The sequence below is a fragment of the Carettochelys insculpta genome, chromosome 6, assembly GCF_033958435.1.
Source record: "Carettochelys insculpta isolate YL-2023 chromosome 6, ASM3395843v1, whole genome shotgun sequence".
Taxonomy (NCBI): Eukaryota; Metazoa; Chordata; order Testudines; family Carettochelyidae; genus Carettochelys; species Carettochelys insculpta.
Window position 1 is genome coordinate 103144111 of NC_134142.1, and position 19139 is coordinate 103163249.

The window sequence follows — 19139 nt, forward strand, 5'->3', positions numbered from 1 at the left end:
ATCCTTAAGAAGCCTTAAGTGGCCTTGGAAAAAGAAGTTTCACTGATAGTACAGAGATCCATTCATTCCATGTGTGAGCGTTTTGTGTGAATTGTATCTAAATTTTGACCTTCACTTTCCAGCAGGCAGCCCCTGCATGAGACACAGGGCCAGGAAGCACATCAGATCCAAACAGGATCTTATCCTGCAGCACATAGAACAGGCTCAAACAGAAACCACTGACAGCAAAAAGGGACACAGCACAGTGGTGGCAGACTACAGCAGCAGCAGCAGACTATGCCTGAATTCCAGAGAGAGCAACTGGAGCGCCTGAGGGAGGATGTGGCAAAGCTCATGATGGTAGTGAGCAACCAAACCCGCATCGTGCTCTCCATGATGGAGCTGCAGAGGGACTCCCAAAGCAGCACTGTGGGCTCCACTCACTGCTGCCCAGAGTTCCCTGAATACAGGTCGCCCCTCCCCCATCCTCATGGTCCCCACAGACAGGGACGGAGGTCAAGGATAGCCTGCTGATCTGCCCCAAGAGCCACTGCAAAAGACTATTCCACCACCACCATGGTGGTGAGGGCCGACAGCACAGCTGCCTGCCGCTGCACCAAAGTCCACAGAGGACTCAGGGCAGGAGGGCCGATAGCAAAGCTGCCCATCTTTAAAACAAAAAAAAAAAACAAAAAAAAAGAGAGAGAGAGAGAGAGAGAGAGAGAGAGAGAACCCTCCCTTTACATCCATTCTTCTTCCTTCAACTTAACCCCCTCCCACCCAGTAAAAGCATTCTTTCTGTGAAAGCCACAGTCGGATTTATTGTTTCACATTTACTGGGGAGCACAAATCATTTTGGAGAGTAGGGGCTGATATTACAACAGAGAACTGCAGCGATATCATGTGTCTGGAAGATCATTCATGAAGCTATCTTTCATAGCCTCCCTGACTGCTGCTGTCGCAGCATGCTTACTGGAAAAGGGCCTAGTAGGTGTCTGCAAATAAGCCCTACTCATGGCCTCAGCCTCAGAATTCCAGGCATTCATAAAAGTCTCCCTCCTGGATTCACAAATGTTGTGCAAAAACACAGCATGCTGTAATCATGGTGGGGCCACTATTTTCTGAAAGGTCCAAATGGGTCAATAGGCATCTGAACCTCGCTTTTAAATGGACAAAGATGCATTCCACCACCATTCTGCATTTGCTGAGTCTGACACTGAAGTTGACCTGGCTGTGGTCCAGGACTCCTGTGTAGGGTTCATGAGGCAAAGGAGCAGGGTCACCCAATATTACAATAGGCATTTCCATGTCACTAATATGGATTTTCTGGTACGGGGGGGGTCCCACCTATGAGCTTTCTGTACAGCCCAGACTTTCTGAAGATGCGCATATTGTGAACCTTCTCCCATTTAGGTCAGTGAAACTACCTTTGTGATCTACCAATGCCTGCAACACCATTGAGAAAGAGAAGTTACTCACCTGTACTAACGATGGTTCTTTGAGATGTGTCCCCGTGGGTGCTCCACAGTAGGTATCGGGCTCGCCCAGTGCCACAGATCGGAATTCTTCTAGCAGTTTGCATTGGATCGTGCATTCGCCGATGCGCGCCGCTCCCCTGCGCGCCCTCAGTAATGTGCGCGATCCGATCCCCGCCAGTTCCTTGACCAACCGCCTCGGATGCTCCTGAAAAACACTGGACACAGATCCGAAGCGGGGAGGATGGGCGGGTGGTGGAGCACTCACGGGGACACATCTCGAAGAACCATCGTTACTACAGGTGAGTAACTTCTCTTTCTTCTTCGAGTGGTCCCCATGGGTGCTCTACAATAGGTGACTACCCAGCAGTAACCCAAGTAAGGAGGTGGGTAATCGATTCATGTGCAGCTTGCCCCCGAGAGGACTGCTGTCAACAGACGGGTATCCTCATCGAACACCTGATGCAGGGCGTAATGCTTGGCGAAGGTGTCGTAGGATGGCCAGGTCGCCGTTGTACAGATGTCTTTTAACGCGATTCCCTTGAAGAAGGCTGTTGATGCCGCCACCGCTCTGGTAGAGTGAGCCCTAGGCAGGGCCAGCAAAGGGGTCTTTCGAAGCTCGTAGCACAGTTTTCTACAGAACACAATGTGCTTTGGAATTCTCTGGGAAGAGAGGCCTTCCCCTTTTGACCTGGGAGCGAGAGACACCAGAAGCCTGTCCGTTTTCCAGAAGGACTTAGTTCTGTCTATGTACAAGGCCAATGCCCTTCTCACATCTAGGAGATGCAGGCGTGCCTCCTTGCTCGAGCTGTGAGGCTTCGGGTAAAACGAGGATAAGACTATTGGTTCGTTAAGATGGAACTCTGAGGAAACTTTTGGAACGAAGGCTGTGTGTAACCGTAAGATTACCGCCTCCTTTGAGAATACTGTGCAGGGCGGCGTTGCCATCACTGGTGCGAGCTTGCTCACCCTGCGGGCTGACGTAATCGCAAGGATGAAGGTTGTTTTCATGGTAAAGAGTCAGAGGGGTACCGTGGCTAATGGTTAGAAGGGTGGTCCCGATAGCGCGCTGAGCGCCAAGTCCAAACTCCACAACGGCAGTAGTGGTTTTCAAGGGGGGTACAGATTTACCAGCCCCTTCAAGAAACTTGTGACGATAGGGTGGGCAAATACATTGGGCCCTTCCTCTTTGTGCCGAAAAGCTGATATAGCGGCGAGGTGGACCTTTAGCGAGGATAGAGAAAGCCCGTCTTGTTTGATGTCCAATAGGTATTCTAGTATTACAGTTATAGGAACGTCAAGGGGAGCTAACTGTTTGGCAGAGCACCAGGCTGTAAAGCGTGCCCATTTCTGTTCGTTAAGTCCTCCGGGTGGAGGTCCTTCGGCTACACTCTAAGACTTGTCGTACTCCCTCCGTACATGTGTTCTCTAAGGCGCTGAGCCATGGATTAACCATGCTTGTAGGTGTAGTCCCTCAGGGTGCGGGTGCACTATGGACCCCTGAGCCTGCGTGAGTAAGTCTGGCCCCACCGGTAGGGGGAGTGGTGGACAATCCGACATGCACAGAAGCAAGGGAAACCATTGTTGCCGGTCTCAAGTTGGAACTATGAGTATCATGCGAGCTTTCTCCCTTCTGGCTTTCTGCAGAACCTTGTGGATAAGCGTTGGGGGGGCGGGAAACACAGAGAGTAGAGGGCCCTTCCATGAGACCATGAATGCGTCCCCCAGGGACCCCCGCCCTATTTCTGCTCTGGAGCAGTACTGGGGACACTTCTTGTACTGGGTGGCAAACAAATCGACTTGGGAAAACCCCCAGACACGAAATATGCGCCGTAGCAGGTCGGAGCGGATCTGCCATTCGTGTGTGAGTGCGAAGCGCCTGCTCAGTTGATCTGCCTTCACGTTGAGAACGCCCGGCATGTACGAGGCTTTCAACGTTATGTTGTTGGCAATGCACCAATTCCACAATAGGACTGCTTCCGCACATAACGTACGGGATCGTGCCCCTCCTTGTCGATTGATGTAAAACATAGTGGAGGTATTGTCAGTATTGATCCCGACTACTTTGCCATGAAAGTAATCTCGAAAATGTCTGCACGCGTTGAACACTGCTCTGAGCTCCAGTATGTTTATGTGCAGTGTCTGTTCCGCAGGGGACCATAGCCCTTGCGTCACCTTGCTGCCAACGTGAGCTCCCCATCCTATGTGGGAGGCGTCGGTTGTAAGAAAATTAGAAATTTGTGGTTGGTGGAAAGGCACCCTCACTAGCAGGTTCTTCAGATTTTCCCACCACGCTACTGATCTGCGCACCTCCGTCGTGGGCGACACTACTCTGTGGACAGTGTGAGATGCCGGTTTGTAAACACTCGCCAGCCAATGCTGCAGGCTTCGCATGTGTAACCTGGCATCCTGTACCACAAAGGTCGCTGCCACCATGTGCCCCAACAGTTGCAGGCACCTTAGGACCAGCACCGTGGGGCTGTAAGTCATGACTTGCACCAGGGAGTTGATGGCGCAGAAGCGGGCGTCGGGCAGGTATACTCTTGATGTGATAGAGTTTACGCGTGCCCCTATGAACTCTATATCTTGCGTGGGTTCGGTCTTTGGACTTTGCGAGGGCGATAACTAGGCCCAGCGAAGTAAACGTGTTCGCGGTGACGTGTATCATGCATAGGACCTCTGCCTTTGAGGCCCCTTTCAATAGGCAGTTGTCCAGATATGGAAAAATAAACACCCCCTGTCTGTGCAGGTAGGCTGATACCACTGCCAGGGTTTTGGTAAAGACTCTGGGTGCCGAGGATAGGCCGAACGGAAGGACCCTGTATTGGAAATGTTCCCCGCCGACCGTGAAGCGGAGGAAACGTCTGTGTGCCAGGTGGATTGTTATATGAAAGTAAGCGTCTTGTAAGTCGAGGGCTGCAAACCAGTCTCCGTCGTCCAGTGCCGTAAGTATGGAGGCAACTAATCATCCGGAAGCGCTGCTTGCGCAAGTAACGGTTGAGGCCCCGTAGATCCAAGATCGGCCTCCAGCCTCCTGTTTTCTTCTTTGTTAGGAAGTAGCGTGAGTAAAAACCTTTCCCTTGGAATTGTTCCGGCACTCTTTCCACTGCCCCTATGAACATGAGGTGATCTACCTCCTGCTTCAGCCTCACCTCGTGGGCAGCATCCCTGAGGGGAGGCCGGGTGGGAGGTTTTGTTGGTGGAAGTGACTGGAAGGGGATCATGTAACCCTTGGCTATAATTTCTAGCACCCATTTGTCTGTCGTGATCTTTCGCCACTGGGAGTGGAACGGTTTGAGGCAACGATGGAACACGAGATGAGAGTGACATTGAGCGATGGTGTTGATAGTGCAGTCCTCGACATACCCATCAAACTTGCTGCCTCTGGGCTTGCCCCAAGGGTGTATGGCTTTGTTGAGAACGTCGCCTGGGGGCCCTGTACTGCTGCTGCTGTTGATGGCGCCCTTGGTCATAGCTTCGCTGATATTGTGCGCGCTGTGGTTGGTAAGCGTAGCGTCTTTGCTGAGGATAGAATTTCTTTTTCTTGTATGGGGGAGTATAGATATCCAAGGTCTCAAGAGTGGCCCTCGAGTCTTTACTGGAGTGGAGGACCGAGTCAGTTGAGTCGGCAAACAGCTTTTGCTTGTCAAAAGGAAGATCCACGATCTTCGCCTGTAGATCTCTGGGGATACCAGACGTCTGGAGCCAGGATTCCCTACGCATTACCACTGCTGCGGCTGTTGAACGAGCTGCTGTGTCCGCCACGTCCAGGGCAATCTGAACTCCCATTCGCGATGCCGCGTAGCCCTCTTGGACAATCGCCTTTAACACTGGCTTCTTGTCCTCCGGAAGTGAATCCATGAGAGGGGCGAGTCTGGAGTAATTGTCAAAGTTATGGTTTGATAGATGTGCCACGTAGTTTGCCACTCTCAATAATAGGGTAGAGGAGGAGTAGACCTTCCTGCCGAACAGCTCTAATTTCTTAGCATCTTTATCCGACCCCCTGATTTGTACTGGGACGTCTTCAACCTCTGCTGGGACGATTCGACCACTATTGTGGGTGACTAAAGAGGAACTCCATGCCTTTGGCTGGGACAAAGTCCTTCTTATCTGCTCTCTTGTTCGTAGGCGGAATAGAGGCCGGAGTCTGCCATATGTTAGTGGCTGACTCCATAATGGCTTCGTCCAGCAGGACAGCGATTTTAGATGAAGCCGGGGGTCTCAAATTTTTCAGGAGTTTATGGTACTTCTCCTGCACCTCTGCTATTTGAATGTCCTGCGTGAATGCTGATACTCTTTTGAACAGCTCCTGGAATTGTTTAAGGTCATCCGGAGGGGAGACATCCCCAGGGGCAAAGGCCTCATCTGGGGAAAATGAGGAGGAACCGCTGGGGTAAGCCTCCCCCAAGTCCTCTGGCTCCCGAGTTCGCTGGTATACTTGCTCCCTGGTGAGCTGTGAAGGGAAGTCTCGGGACTGTGGACCTAATTCCCCCTGGGACAACTGCGTTCCTGTCCCAGAGCGAGAGTGTACACGAGAGTATTGACGAGTAGTGGGAGAAGACCTGCCCCTGGATCTCGACCTGCGGTGTCTGTGTTCAGCGTGATGAGGATGGCCATAGCAACATGGGCAAGGGCCCGGTGATTGAGACCTGGACCACGATCGGGGAGTGTACCCATGATGTCTGGGAGAGCGGGATCTCCGTGATGACATTGAGAGTGGTGAAGCTGGTTTGCGAGAGTACTCAAGGGGCTCCATGCTCAAAAATGGTGAAGGTGGCCTGAGCCACGGCGAAAGTGGTTGGAGGAACGGAGAGGGAGGCCCGAAATAAGCCGGTGGAGTTGCCGCCCGGCAGTGCTGCTTGTGTATCTCGGGAGGGGGGCTGGGTGATAAGGGCATCGCAGCCCTGCCTGGAGATGGACTGAGGTGCCGGGTTTTAGCTCTAGCCTTCCCCCTCCCCTGCAGGGTGGGCACCGCCCCCTCCTGTGCCAGGGATCTCAGCCCCGTTGTCGGTGCCACGCGGGTAGCTTCCTCCGGCACCAGTCAGCCCTGTGCTGGGTGCCCCTGTGCCGTGGCACTGCTGATTCCAGCGCTTGCCGCGCTGGCGCTCGCGGCGCCTTCCATGCCGCCTGCTGTATAGTCGGAGGCTCGGCCTCGGCCACATGCGCTACTGCTTTCATCAGCTCGCAGCTGGGGGCTCTGCGTTCCGCTCATCCTGCTCGCTGGGACTGCCGGCAAGGATCGAGCCGGGGAGAGTTTCCTCCTCTTCTGCACAGAGGGGGTCAAAGAGGCTGCCTTCCTTTTATGCGACAGAGCGGGCCCTTCTGTGTGAGGCTTCTCCGGCGGCTCAGGCTGGAGGGCCTTATCAAACAAGATCATTTTGAGCCTCATTTCTCTGTCCTTCTTGGCCCTGGCTGTAAGCTTAGCGCAGTGCGAACACTTCTGGGTAACATGAGACTCCCCCAGGCAACGAATGCATTCACTATGCCCATCGGAGGCCAGCATAGCTTCGTGGCATGACTCACACTTCCTGAACCCTGAGGAAGCCATCACGGTGAGTCTTTACTGTTAACAGGGTACTTAGCCGCTAATCAGTGCGTTCTACAACCCAAAATAACATTCACGGCCTTCAGGGCAGCGGAAGGCTTAAACAGCCTTCTTTGTCCACACCTCTCTCCTCCGTTCCTCTTCTCGCTACTATGTTTTTTTCTTTTTTTTTTGTATAATAGTGACAAACAACGAACTAACAAATAAAACAACTATCTTATCTGTCTCAGGCTTTAGCCCGAGTGGATTCTGTCTGCAGCCGTTGGTGGTTGAAAAGGAACTGGCGGGGATCGGATCACGCACATGACCGAGGGCACGCAGGGGAGCAGAGCGCATCGGCGCATGCACAATCCAATGGAAACTGCTAGAAGAATTCCGATCTGCGGCGCCGGGCGAGCCCGACACCTACCGTGGAGCACCCACGGGGACCACTCGAAGAAGAAGTACACCTTTCCATTTGTATACTCAGAGGCGAGGGGGGGATGTGCATGCCATCTATTGCCCTACCACAGTTAGGAAACCCCAATGCAGCAAAGCCATCTACTATGGCCTGTACATCTCCCAAGATCATGGCATTCCTCAGGAAATACGAGAGTGCCCTGGCTACCTGCACCACCACAGCTCCCCCTCCATAGATCTGCCTACCCTGAACTGATCTGCTACTGATTGGTAACTGTCAAGCATTGCAAACTTCCACAGAGGGATTGCCACGTGCTTCTGAACGGTTAAAGCTGGCCTCATTCTGGGTTACTATGCTTCAGGGTGGGGTCCAGCAAATCACAAGGTTCCATAAAAGTAGACTTATGTATGCAGAAGTTCTGCACCCACTGCTGGTCATTCCAGGACTCCACAATGATGTGGTCCCACCATTGTGTGCTGGTCTCACGAGTCCAAAACCACCACTCCACTGTCAGCAGTGCACGCAGGGCAGCCAGCATTTGAGAGTTCTTGGACTGCAGCTGAGCGATTTCCTCTTCAAAATCTTCATCATCCCCTTCCATTATCTCCCTTTGTTGTCGAAAGGAAGACTGCATGACAGTCCAGGAAGTTGCTGTATTGGTATGTGCAATGACTTGAAGCATTCAAGGATCCGTACTTACACTAGTCCTGTGCCAGAGAAAATGGCATGATCTCCTGTTCACTTTCAAGCTGCTAGCGGGTGCTCTGAATTCTGGGACAGCCCTTTGCATTCTGGGATAATGACATCAAACACCCACAAGCAACCACAGCCATTCCCCCCCGCCCCCCGCAACCCCAGCCCCAGCAACCACAAACTCATTGGTATAAAACCCTCAGAAAGCAATTGAGCTAAAGCACAGTAGGATAGGTATCCACAATGAGTTGCTCACACAGCTGAACTTGGATAAGGCAATGGGGACATGGTAACTTAACACAGAAAAAACAGTGGGGTGAATATCCAGAAGGCTTGAGGACACTAATTTGAAATCATAAGAATGAGGTTAAAAAAAACAGAATTTATTAAAAACCAAATGTATCTCATAGTGTAGATGTAGCTGTAGCCTGAGATGGAAGTTTGGTACAGGAGGAAGCTCCGAGTATGGAACTGAGGGTATGGGGGGTCTATGAGGGAGTTTAGGTGAAGGAGGGAATTGTGACCTGTGAGAGGGGATCAGGGTGCAGGAAGAGATGTAGGGTCTGGAAGAGGGGGTTGGATGGAGGAGAAAATTCTGACATGGAGAAGGGGATGCAGAGAATTTCAGTTGTGATCTGCAGCAGGGAGTTGGGGAACCAGGTCAAGACTTTGCCCAGCAGATGCTCACTGAAGGCAGCTCCCAGCTGGCAGCCCAGAGGAACCTTCTGTCAGGCTCCCTGGCTGCCACTACCATACACACGGCTCAAAGTGGCCAACTTCTGGGGCCAGTATGTATCTCTATATGGCACACCCCTTGGCATTCCTAGCCCACAGGAGCTATAAGGATTGCACTGGGGGTGGCAGCAGCATGCAGAGATCTTCTCCAAGAGGTTCATCACTGTGGGGCTTTAACAGCCGTGGAGCCTGCCTGAGGATCCTGCTGGGCTGCAGGACGTTGGCGCCCCAGAGTACCATTGCAAGCCACAGCTGGGTGTTTGCAGGGCCAGATCTAGCCCTGAAATCATCTGTCATTGGTAGGTCTTTTTCTCTTCCCATCCCCATAGTAAGCTGTGCAAGGTGCTTTTTTCAAATAGCTTAGCAAGTTCTCCATGTACTGTATTAAGTATATTTCTTAGCAAAAGCAAGGCCAGAGGAGTACATTTTATTTGGAGCAGCAAGAAATTAGGTTTGAGGCGAACAAATTCCTGTGGAAATTCATTCAAATGTAACAAGAAGAAACTCAATTTCCTGTGGAAAATAATTTTACCCTTCTTGTGGGCAGTGACACCATGTCAGAGGAGCACAGCTTTCCTCTGCAGACCTTGCCCTGGAGCTTTAGCCAATCTTTCATGTTCTGATCCCAGGGGACTTTGTGTGTGCCATTAGCTCTGGATTAGCCAACTATAGGAAAGGATTTTTCCTACAATAATTTATTATTAATGAATTGTGTCTTGTGTATGTGTTCTCTGAGTTTCATATCCACACAGAAGATGAGACAAAACACTTGGTATGCTGCAGTGAGACAAGCAATTGAACCCAGGTTTGGTCCTAAAATATTCAAACACTACAGTATGTCCTCATTAGAGTATCTGCTTCTCAGGATGCCACAGCATGCAAATTTTTGTCTTACATGACTTGCTGAAGAACACACAGTGAATGAAACACTGGTTTGAGTTTCTTCATCTAACACCCCTGCTCCACCCAATCTAGGGATACTTTTCTTTAGAAGACAGTACAGTAAACCCCCAATATGCACAATTTTGACTTCCACTTTATTTGTGTTAATGTGAATTAAGTGGAAGTTGAAATCCCCTCCCCAGCTCCCGGCTCTCCCAGCTGAGGGAAGCTGGGTGGACAGACAGACATCATCCTCCCTGACTTATGCAAAATTTCACTTACGCGAGGGTACACAGAAGAGCAACCCTCGCATAAGTCGGGGGTCTAGTGTATCGGGACTAGATCCCGTATAGATCTCCCAATATCTCCAATGCTAGGTAAGGTTTCTTAAAATAGGTATGAATGGAGTTCTGCTATTGTGTGGAGTCCATATTTCTAAATCAACTGAAAGAAATAAAATCTACATGAACTGCATTGCCAAGCTATTCTGGATTCCCTAATTAATCCACAGAAGTCAAAGCTGCCACAGGTGTAAACTGTAATCACCTTGCCCCCTAATAAAGTACAGCCACCTTCTTTGGTGGAACGTGGCAGCTGTTTGACACACTAATACATAAAAGTTTCAACAAAGTGACCAGCAAAGTTAAACTAGAGAGGGAATTTAAGCAGGCAGAATTCTGCTACCTGAGCTGCACCACAAATACGGTTTTAAGTCTCACCCAAAAACTACACCTCCAGCAGCACAGTGCTGGGCTAATGCATTGCTCAAGTACTGACTCAGATGAAAACTATCACCCTCCTAAACCACAAACCACTTCCCCACTACACCTTACATTTTCCTTGAAAGCCTTCCATCCAGAAGCTCATGAAGGCCTGACCCCATCTAGTTTGTGACTAGCTGATAAGGATGGCCCTATCATGTTACCAGAAAAAGCCACTGAAACTTGAAGTGCCTTGTTCAAATCTCCTTTTGAAAGGGAATCAATGTTATTAAAGCAATATTAAAACAGTACTTTATGAGAATTACTATACCACGTACATTTGTAAGAAAGCAGCAATTGAGGATACAGTGTTCATCATGTCTTCTGTGCCAAACTGGAGGTCCTTTTAACCCAGCTGGGACTGGCTGTACTAGCAGTCCGAGGACCTGTTTCGCAGCCTACATTATGAACACCATCCTCTTAAATCCAAATGCCTAAAAATAATGGCAAGAGGACCATGCATCTAATTAAGCATATATAAGCTGCCTTGGAACCCCCAAGTGGCTCTGGCTCTGTTCACTGTGGCATTCCCAGCTGGGCTGCCCACCTTGTTGCCGTCAGCATCCTACTCTTTGACTCCTGGGAACTCTGGTCCAGGAGCATCAATGGTAATGCTGGATGATAAAGGCTGCCAGACCAGAGGTACCAGTTTTTGGATATGCAACCTGTATTAAACACACACCTAATAAACCTCTTACAAAGTGATACAGTTTGGCATGTACTGTAAAATTCCTTTAATACAGCCTCTGATGGTCTGGAAATCCTGATGGTCCAGCATCTTGCAAAAATATCCCATTTAGGGAGAAAGTCCAGCAACATTTGATAGTTTGGCATACAAAAGTCCCCTGAGATATGCGTGCCTGGAAATTTGCGTTAAGTCAGGGACTTGAGTGGTGGGTTGGGGCAGGTTAGGGCTACAGCGGGGTCCCGGGGAAGCAACAGCCGCGGTTGCTCCCAGCCCCACCTTGCTGACCCCCGAGTGCCTAAATACAGGACAATTAATCCCTTTTTTAAAAAATACAGGACTGTCCTGCTCAATATGGGATGGTTGGTCACACCATGGAACAGGAAGAGCGCAGGAGTGGTGAAGAAGCTGGGTACATGTGAGGGTGGTGAGCTACAGGAGCATGGTGGTGGTGACATTTAATAGTCCAGAAAATTTGGTAATCTGGCACCTGTCCGGTCCCAGACATGCTGGATTAAAGAAATTTTATTGTATATACTTAATCTGTCCCTGTTATTGACCCCTCCCTTAATTTTTGAAGTCCTCATTACCAGATATGATTTTATTTTTCTCTCCCCATGCCTATAGCAAAAAGCTGAACAACACTGGGCCAACAACAGATACCTCCCTGACCCCACTTAAAAACACTGGATTACAGCTGTCATTTACAATTACCTTTTTCACAATTTATCAGACAATGTAGCCCATATTAAACAAATTGAAAAACTAATTCTGCTGCCTACCTCCAGGCTTTGAAGAACATAATTGGTTGCATAATCTGCTTTGTATGTGTATAACTCATTTATACAAAAAATGACTGTTGCTTTTACTATAAGAAATGAACTACAACTAAAATTTTCGTCATAACCATCACACCTGTAAATGATTGTCTTCTACTTGGCATGAGTCAACCTGATGGTTTATATGTTTTATGGAAAATAAGAGTATTAGACATGCTCATGCCTGAAATCTCTCAATCCAAATATATGAATAACTTTAGACTGAGCCTGAGCCTGACTTTCAGGAATCTGTAACAGAAGTGGCTATATCAAGAATTTAATCATTTTGAGTTCTCCTTACATGTTAGAGAGCTTGAATGGCGGTTTTAAATTTCCAGTATTTCTCTTCCATTGTGACTAATTAAAAATAATTCACGAAAAGTCATTTGTTCCAACTACAAGTTTCAAAATTTGAAGTCAATCTTCTTGACAATGGCTACAAAAACCACGTGCAAAGAATTTGGATTCTCAACATAATGCCAAGATTGTTACCTGTCTTTGATGATCCAGATCTGCTTTGTTGCCAACTAGAATCATAGGAAACTCATCACGGTCTTTCACTCGAAGTATCTGCCTTTGAAACTTGTATATTTCTTCAAAACTGAAAAAAAAAGGTGAGGGAGATTTGTACGTGCTAGTTCATGGTTTCTTGACCTATAGGATCACGAACATTTGGGAGGAGGATTATACCCATCTTACATGTTTCTGGCTAGATAAAGAGATGAGGTTGTAAGTGTCATGAAATCAAACACTGTCACCATGGATCATAGTGTAGGATAATTAGGGAACCACTGAGCTAGTTCATCCAATTAAAATGAATCTTAGCACAAGAAAAGTACTGAGAAACTTATAGGACTTATTCTGATTTGTTACTGAGGTGCAGTGGGGACCTGCCCTAATTAACCCAACAGTAGGGTTGAAGCAACTTTATAGGATGTCTATTTCTTCCTTGAATGCAGGTCAATATTAGTATCAGCTACGCTTACAGGTATAAGATGGAAAATGTACTCCCACATAAGGCAACAGAAGGTTGTGTTTGGCAGTTAAGAGCCTTTTACTAGTTTACATATATACTTATGAAGGATCCAGTTTTATTCTTATGCTCCAAGCACAAAGGACAATTTTTTCTTCAAATATGAAGTCTAGGGGCAGAATACAGAGCTGCCTAGCCACGCACTGCCAGGTGTAGCAGAGACAGGTGACCTGCCATTTGCAGGGAAGCAGAACGAACTGAGTGCCCACTCGATCTGGCACCCCACACTAATCTGTGGCCTGACTCCCAGCCCACACCCACTCCCACATTATGAACCCCTCGTTGTTACTCCTATGTCTAGGAACATCTGGGATGTGTCAAAATTTCCAGGGAACCATACTTGGAGCTTGCCAGCCCTTTGCCAATCAGACTCCAAACCAGACTTTCCATGAAGAAAGTCTGGTACAGTGCCAAACAGCACAGCTTTCCCTGTAAATGAAATGTTTGGTTTTCTGCTAGCTAAAAAAGACAGCAGCAAACATAAGAACACCAGGTATAGCACCACTGAGTTGGCTAAATGAAGGGTGCCCATAGGGGCTGAGGCGTAAAGCTAATAAAACGTAGCTGCCTTAGAGACATGGGAAAGAGAAAGGGCTGACCAAAGCATCAAAACTGAGCTACCACTGAAGGCTTGCTCATACAAACCCATCAGCAGTCAATGAAGGACATCATGCTTAGACGGCACATGCCCTTATTAAAAATTGTTCAAGAAGCCTAACATGACATACTAAGCCAACTTCTGAGTTTAGTTAATATTTGGGAGAGGAATTTTGGTCTTGATACATTTTTTTTTTTATCCCTTTCCCCCATTTGTTTTCTATTTGTATTCCTCAGTCACTTAGAACAGCAGGCAGGTGCTTTGATGAAGCTAAAATAAAATGCAAATCAGGGTGCTTCCTAAACACGGGTATGTGTACATCAACTCATCTACACATTTGCTTAGTTTTAGAAGAAGCTACACGAAAAGCACTAGAGAAGTCAGTACAAATTAAAAATGTTGCACAATGACTTGTTTATACTGCTGTATATTAATGTTTCTCAATCTGGGTGTCATGATTTATTCTATAATTATACAGTTAAACTGAGAAAGTGAGCCATTTGTCAGTTACTGTGAGCTGTGCCATTTTTATTTTTTCCATGTCGGGTTTTTCAAGAAAGTAGCTTAAATGAGGTGACCCGTGAGGTATGCAAAAAAAATCATGCTCCTGAAAAACAATACAGTAGTCTGGAAAGGCTGAGAACCATTTAAAACAGTTTAAGTTTGTCTAGCTGTATTACCCCAACTCCTTTGTTACCACAATCTGAAAGAATAGCAGTCACTTAAAAACAGAAAGCAATGGCATCGGTTTGATTCTGCAACAAGACTATATGTGGACTGGCAGAACAGTTATCAGATGGAGCACTGGCACAGACGACCATAGCTGCTTTCAGGCTTACCTTCCTCTATCAGTGACTGAGAAGACAAGGAGAAAGCCTTCCCCAGTCCTCATGTACTGTTCTCGCATAGCTCCAAATTCTTCTTGTCCTGCAGTATCTAGAACTGAACAGAAGCATGAAGACTAATTACTACACTTTATGCTCCCAGTTTGTGCAATTATTCCTCCCGAAACAGTTGGAACATGACAGCTTCTTTATAAAAATAACGTCCCCTTTAAAAAAACCCTCCATCTTCTCCAGCATATGTAAAAGGACTTATTTGTAGTTTTCCCTCCAATGAAGATAAAGACTTAACTCAAGGTTGTTGGGTTATTTTTAAATTCTTCTTGACAGTGGCCCAGTCATAAGCATTAAGTTTGCATGAGCCAGATTTGTAAAAACATTCCTCTCCCTCTGACCATTTCATGCTAGACTGAAATAGTTGTTAAGCATACCTGGGCAGGTGTGTTAAACAGACTGTTAACAAGGGGGATCTCATTGGAATATACAACAGCAGCATTTGTATTCTGCATGTGTGACGAATATGACAGTATGTTATACCAGGGTTGTAAGGGTCAAGAGCTCATAAGGGTCGAGACCCGAGTAAATTCTGCTAATCTTGTATCAAGAAATTAAGGCCAAAGAATAGGGCTCCTATTTTGGAATCTCTAAAAACATCAAAAATGCTTTAATTAGTTGCAAACTTGTTATTTTTGTCAATCACGTAGGTTTAGTGCCAACTAAAAATAGTTTTAAATTTCATTAGCTCTTTGATAGCCAATGAATATGCAATTAAGACCCAAGTACAAAATTTTAATCAGATAGTCACTAAAGCATTATGAATCAAAATAATTAGCATAATACAATTTGAGATAGTACTTTCCTCCTAAAATTCAAGTTACAGACTGTTTAAATATCAATATTTAATTATGCTTTTTAAAAAACACTTACTGTCCAACCGGGCTGCTCTCTCATCTATTACACACTGTTTGGTATAGGAGTCTTCAATTGTTGGATCATAATCCGTGACAAAGTAGGACTACAGAAAAACAGAATGCACGTGAGTGCACAATACAACACGCTGGCTGGCTCTACGCTACAAGTTAAAATCAATTTATTAATGCTGGGTTTTATCAATTCGATTTTGAGCACCCTCACATTCCCAATTGCTCCTCACAAAATCAACTAACTGCTGCCACACACACAAGTAGCTTAAATTGAGTGCTGCAGCAGTGTTTTGTGGGAACCTATCCCACAGTTCCCTGAGCCCCGTAGCATTCTGGCTATTTTCACTGGTGTAGCATGGGACAAAAATGCCCCGCAAGTAAGTGGGGGTATCTGACAACACCTTCCCACACTTCAATCCCCTCTTTCCCCTGTCATGTTAAAAGTCCCTTTTTCCAGACAGGGTCTGGCTTGCCTTTATAAGAGATGAGCTTTTTATAATTGAGGGGAGGGGTAGTAAAGCGCTTAGGAGAAGTTAAAAAAAAAGAGTTTGAGTTTTCCAACCAATAGGTTTTTGAAAATGGGATGCAAAAGCACTGGATCATTGCAGGCTTGGCTTTGGATTTAGAACAGAACTCAGGATTCTCAGAACAAGAATTTGTTTAAGTAGACAGGGGTGCTACACTGAAACTCCAATGAATCATCAAAACATTTATGGCTCAGGGCAGCTAAAAAAGACCCCAGACTATAGCCAACCCCAAAAATCATGTCTGCCAAGAGAGACTTTCCCCAGGTGGCTAAACGACCCCAGACAACAGCCAGGTTTTGACCTGCCAAAAAAGACTCTCAGAATAAGAATCTTGCTGCAAGCCTTACTTTGAGAACTGTGGTAATTGTACAGCTATCTCATTCACTGAAACAGTTACAGCTCGGGGGGCTAAATGACTTCAGCTACAGCCAGCACACGAAAATCACGACCACCGAAAGAGACTTTCCCTGGGTAGCAAAAAGACCCCCTGTCCTTTGGAAAAAGCCCATCCAAAAGTTTCCACAGACGACAGCCCTGCTAGTGACAAAGTGTTTTCTTCTGTTGACCAAAAATCGTGACTGCCCAGGGAGACTTCCCCTAGCCAGCTACACGACCCTCACCACACGTAGGCTGCCTGGCACCTTGCGTAGCATGTTCTTTTATTGGTTCAGGGACAAGCCACGTGATGCGGCTGGGTGCAGGAAAGCTCCAGATCGTGTGATGCCTCCAAGGGGAGGGAAAGGAGGGGATCTGGGAATGAGGACAAAAATTTAAGCAGCTGATAAGAAGTTTCTCACCCTAGCACAACCCCCCCACCCACACCCTCACTGCCACATGGTGCGGAGGGGCGGTGGGGGCAGGGAGCAGCAGCTGGCCCTAGGCAGCGCCGAAAACAAAGGCAGCTAGCAGGAGTATACACAGAGCCACACACCTCACAGCCATGCTTCTAGCAAAGAAAAAGAAAAGATTTGTCAGCCTCTCATGACTCTACTGCCACAGGTGTCCAGGTGCTGAACTGAAACGGTCTTCCGGCTGCCTAATTCCTCCACACCTGAGAGCGGTGGAGATGGAAGAGGCCAGAGCAGACAACTGTGGAGCACATAGGGAACATGTCTGGATGCTAATGAATTCAATTTAAAGACATGTCGCTTCCTCACTACCCTGCATTCAGAATTTTAAATTTGAACTGCATGCCACCCCCATCAGGTTACTACGATATTATGATATCGATATTATGTTGATTTTAGTCCTCCTTAAATGTAAATGAAGTCCTCAATTGAAACGATAAAGGGCGTGATCCGTAGTCTATGCACACTGAAGGATACCTACTACTACTACTACTACTTACTCCTCCTTAAAAATTGTGCTAATAGAATTCACAGTGAAGACAGGCACTTAGAAAAATTGGACAAAATGACTTAAAATCAATATTATCTTGTAATGTAGACATATCCACTGTTTAATGCAGAAAGGCTAAGACCACACACGGTTTATATTTTTGGATACAAATGTATCCCAAAATAGAAACCACATGGCCAAATACCATGCTTGAAATAACAGGGCTACTGGGAAGCTTGAAACAACCTCTTATGTTGAACCCCAGTGCAGTGTAGCCTGCACCAGGGTTCAAAACAAAGAAGCACCAATGGTCAAGCACCTGAGTATGCAAATTAATTCTACTGCTTAAGAGAAAAGTAAATTTGTTAAGCATTTCAAAACCCACAGGTTAGCTTTTACTTAATTAAAAACATCTTGCTGCCTAGAAGCTGAGTAAACCTGCATATCACTCAAATTAGTCATTTGGAATAAAAGCGGTGAATAGCGCCTTGTTTACTTCTGGATTCACAGCCATCACAGATTGCATCTTTTTCTTTTAAAGTCCACAATTCAAACAAAACCAAACCTAAAAAGTTATATTAGAAGAATCAACCCTCCAACCACAGCTATGTCAGCCTGAAAACTACAAATAATATACACCAAACTCATAATAACAGAGAGTAAGCCGTGCTAGTCTATACACTATCAAAACAAAAAGCAGTCAAGTAGCACTTTAAAGACTAGCGAAATAGTTTATTAGGTGAGCTTTCGTGGGACAGACCCACTTCTTCAGACCATAGAGTCTGTTCTGCTCTGGATATGGTCTGAAGAAGTGGGTCTGTCCCACGAAAGCTCACCTAATAAACTATTTTGCTAGTCTTTAAAGTGCTACTTGACTGCTTTTTGTTTCAAACTCATAATATTCTAGTTAAAATGTGAACCATCTAAAAGCCTAGGAAGCCACATTTTGAAACAATCCACTAACTTTCTCCATAACATCACAATCTGTAACACACACTCATACCAAAAATCTAACACACGTTTCCTTATGGGATTTTATAGGTCTATTTTTTTAAAAAAGCTGGGGTAGCAGGTGGCAGGCTCTAGCCCTGCAGTCAGGTGAAGAAGCTCAGCCACATGGCTTCAGGCTCCTGGCCCAGACTCAGCAACTCATGTCACCTCTGGCCCACATGCCATCTCTTCTGTCCTCTTTATCCAGGGCTTATGCTGTCCCCTAGCTTCTCAGGGCTGGGGCAATGGCTGCACTGCAGGTTTTATTAAATGTTACTTATTTCGACACTGACCTGTGGAAAACAGTAGCAGAATTCAGAGCGCTGACTACCTGGGGATACACTTTTTCAAATGCCCAGAGCTTGCAGGCGGGTGGGCATCTTTGGGTCACCCAGCAACAAAGCGGTCAAGCTCACAGCACTGACCACCTACCATGGCATCAGTGCCGTAACTAACTAATTTTGTGCTTGAGGCAAGAATATAAACCTGCACCCCCTCATATATTCATAGTAGTTATTTTGCAGAAAAAGGGAAAACACAAATAACATCACCACCACCACACTCCTTACACTGGCTTGGGTTAGAGCAGGGGCCAGGGGTGCTAGGCACTGGAGGAGGTAGATGGGGTTAGAGCAGGATGCAAGGGAGCAGACCTGCAGGGCTCCTGGTCTGCTGGCAGCTAGACTGCGTGCATTTACTGCCCACCCCGCACCACCTGAGGGGAGCAGTCACTTAAACAAGGTGGGCACACAGAGGCTCCCAGCTGTGGCTGTGCGGGGTGGCTCTGGGCAGTGCTTCACCCTTCGGGGATCGCCAGCAGCCATGTGGGAGGCCAGGACACTCTAAGGTTGCCAGATTGTCCCTCACAAGCATTCTGACAATGCCCTCCTGCTCCCCGAGAGCCAGGCACATCCA

General features: G+C 47.1%; 1 protein-coding gene across 1 annotated transcript in view; it reads right to left on the bottom strand.

The window, feature by feature from the left end:
- The window catches only part of RRAS2 (RAS related 2), a 116510-nt gene that overhangs the window by 14390 nt on the left and 82981 nt on the right, over positions 1-19139 (bottom strand). The window contains exons 2-4 of the mRNA XM_074999036.1: positions 15374-15461; positions 14444-14546; positions 12466-12574 (exon numbers count right to left, since the gene is read on the bottom strand). Coding sequence (XP_074855137.1) covers positions 12466-12574; positions 14444-14546; positions 15374-15461 — 300 coding nt within the window. The remainder of the gene's footprint in view (positions 1-12465; positions 12575-14443; positions 14547-15373; positions 15462-19139) is intronic.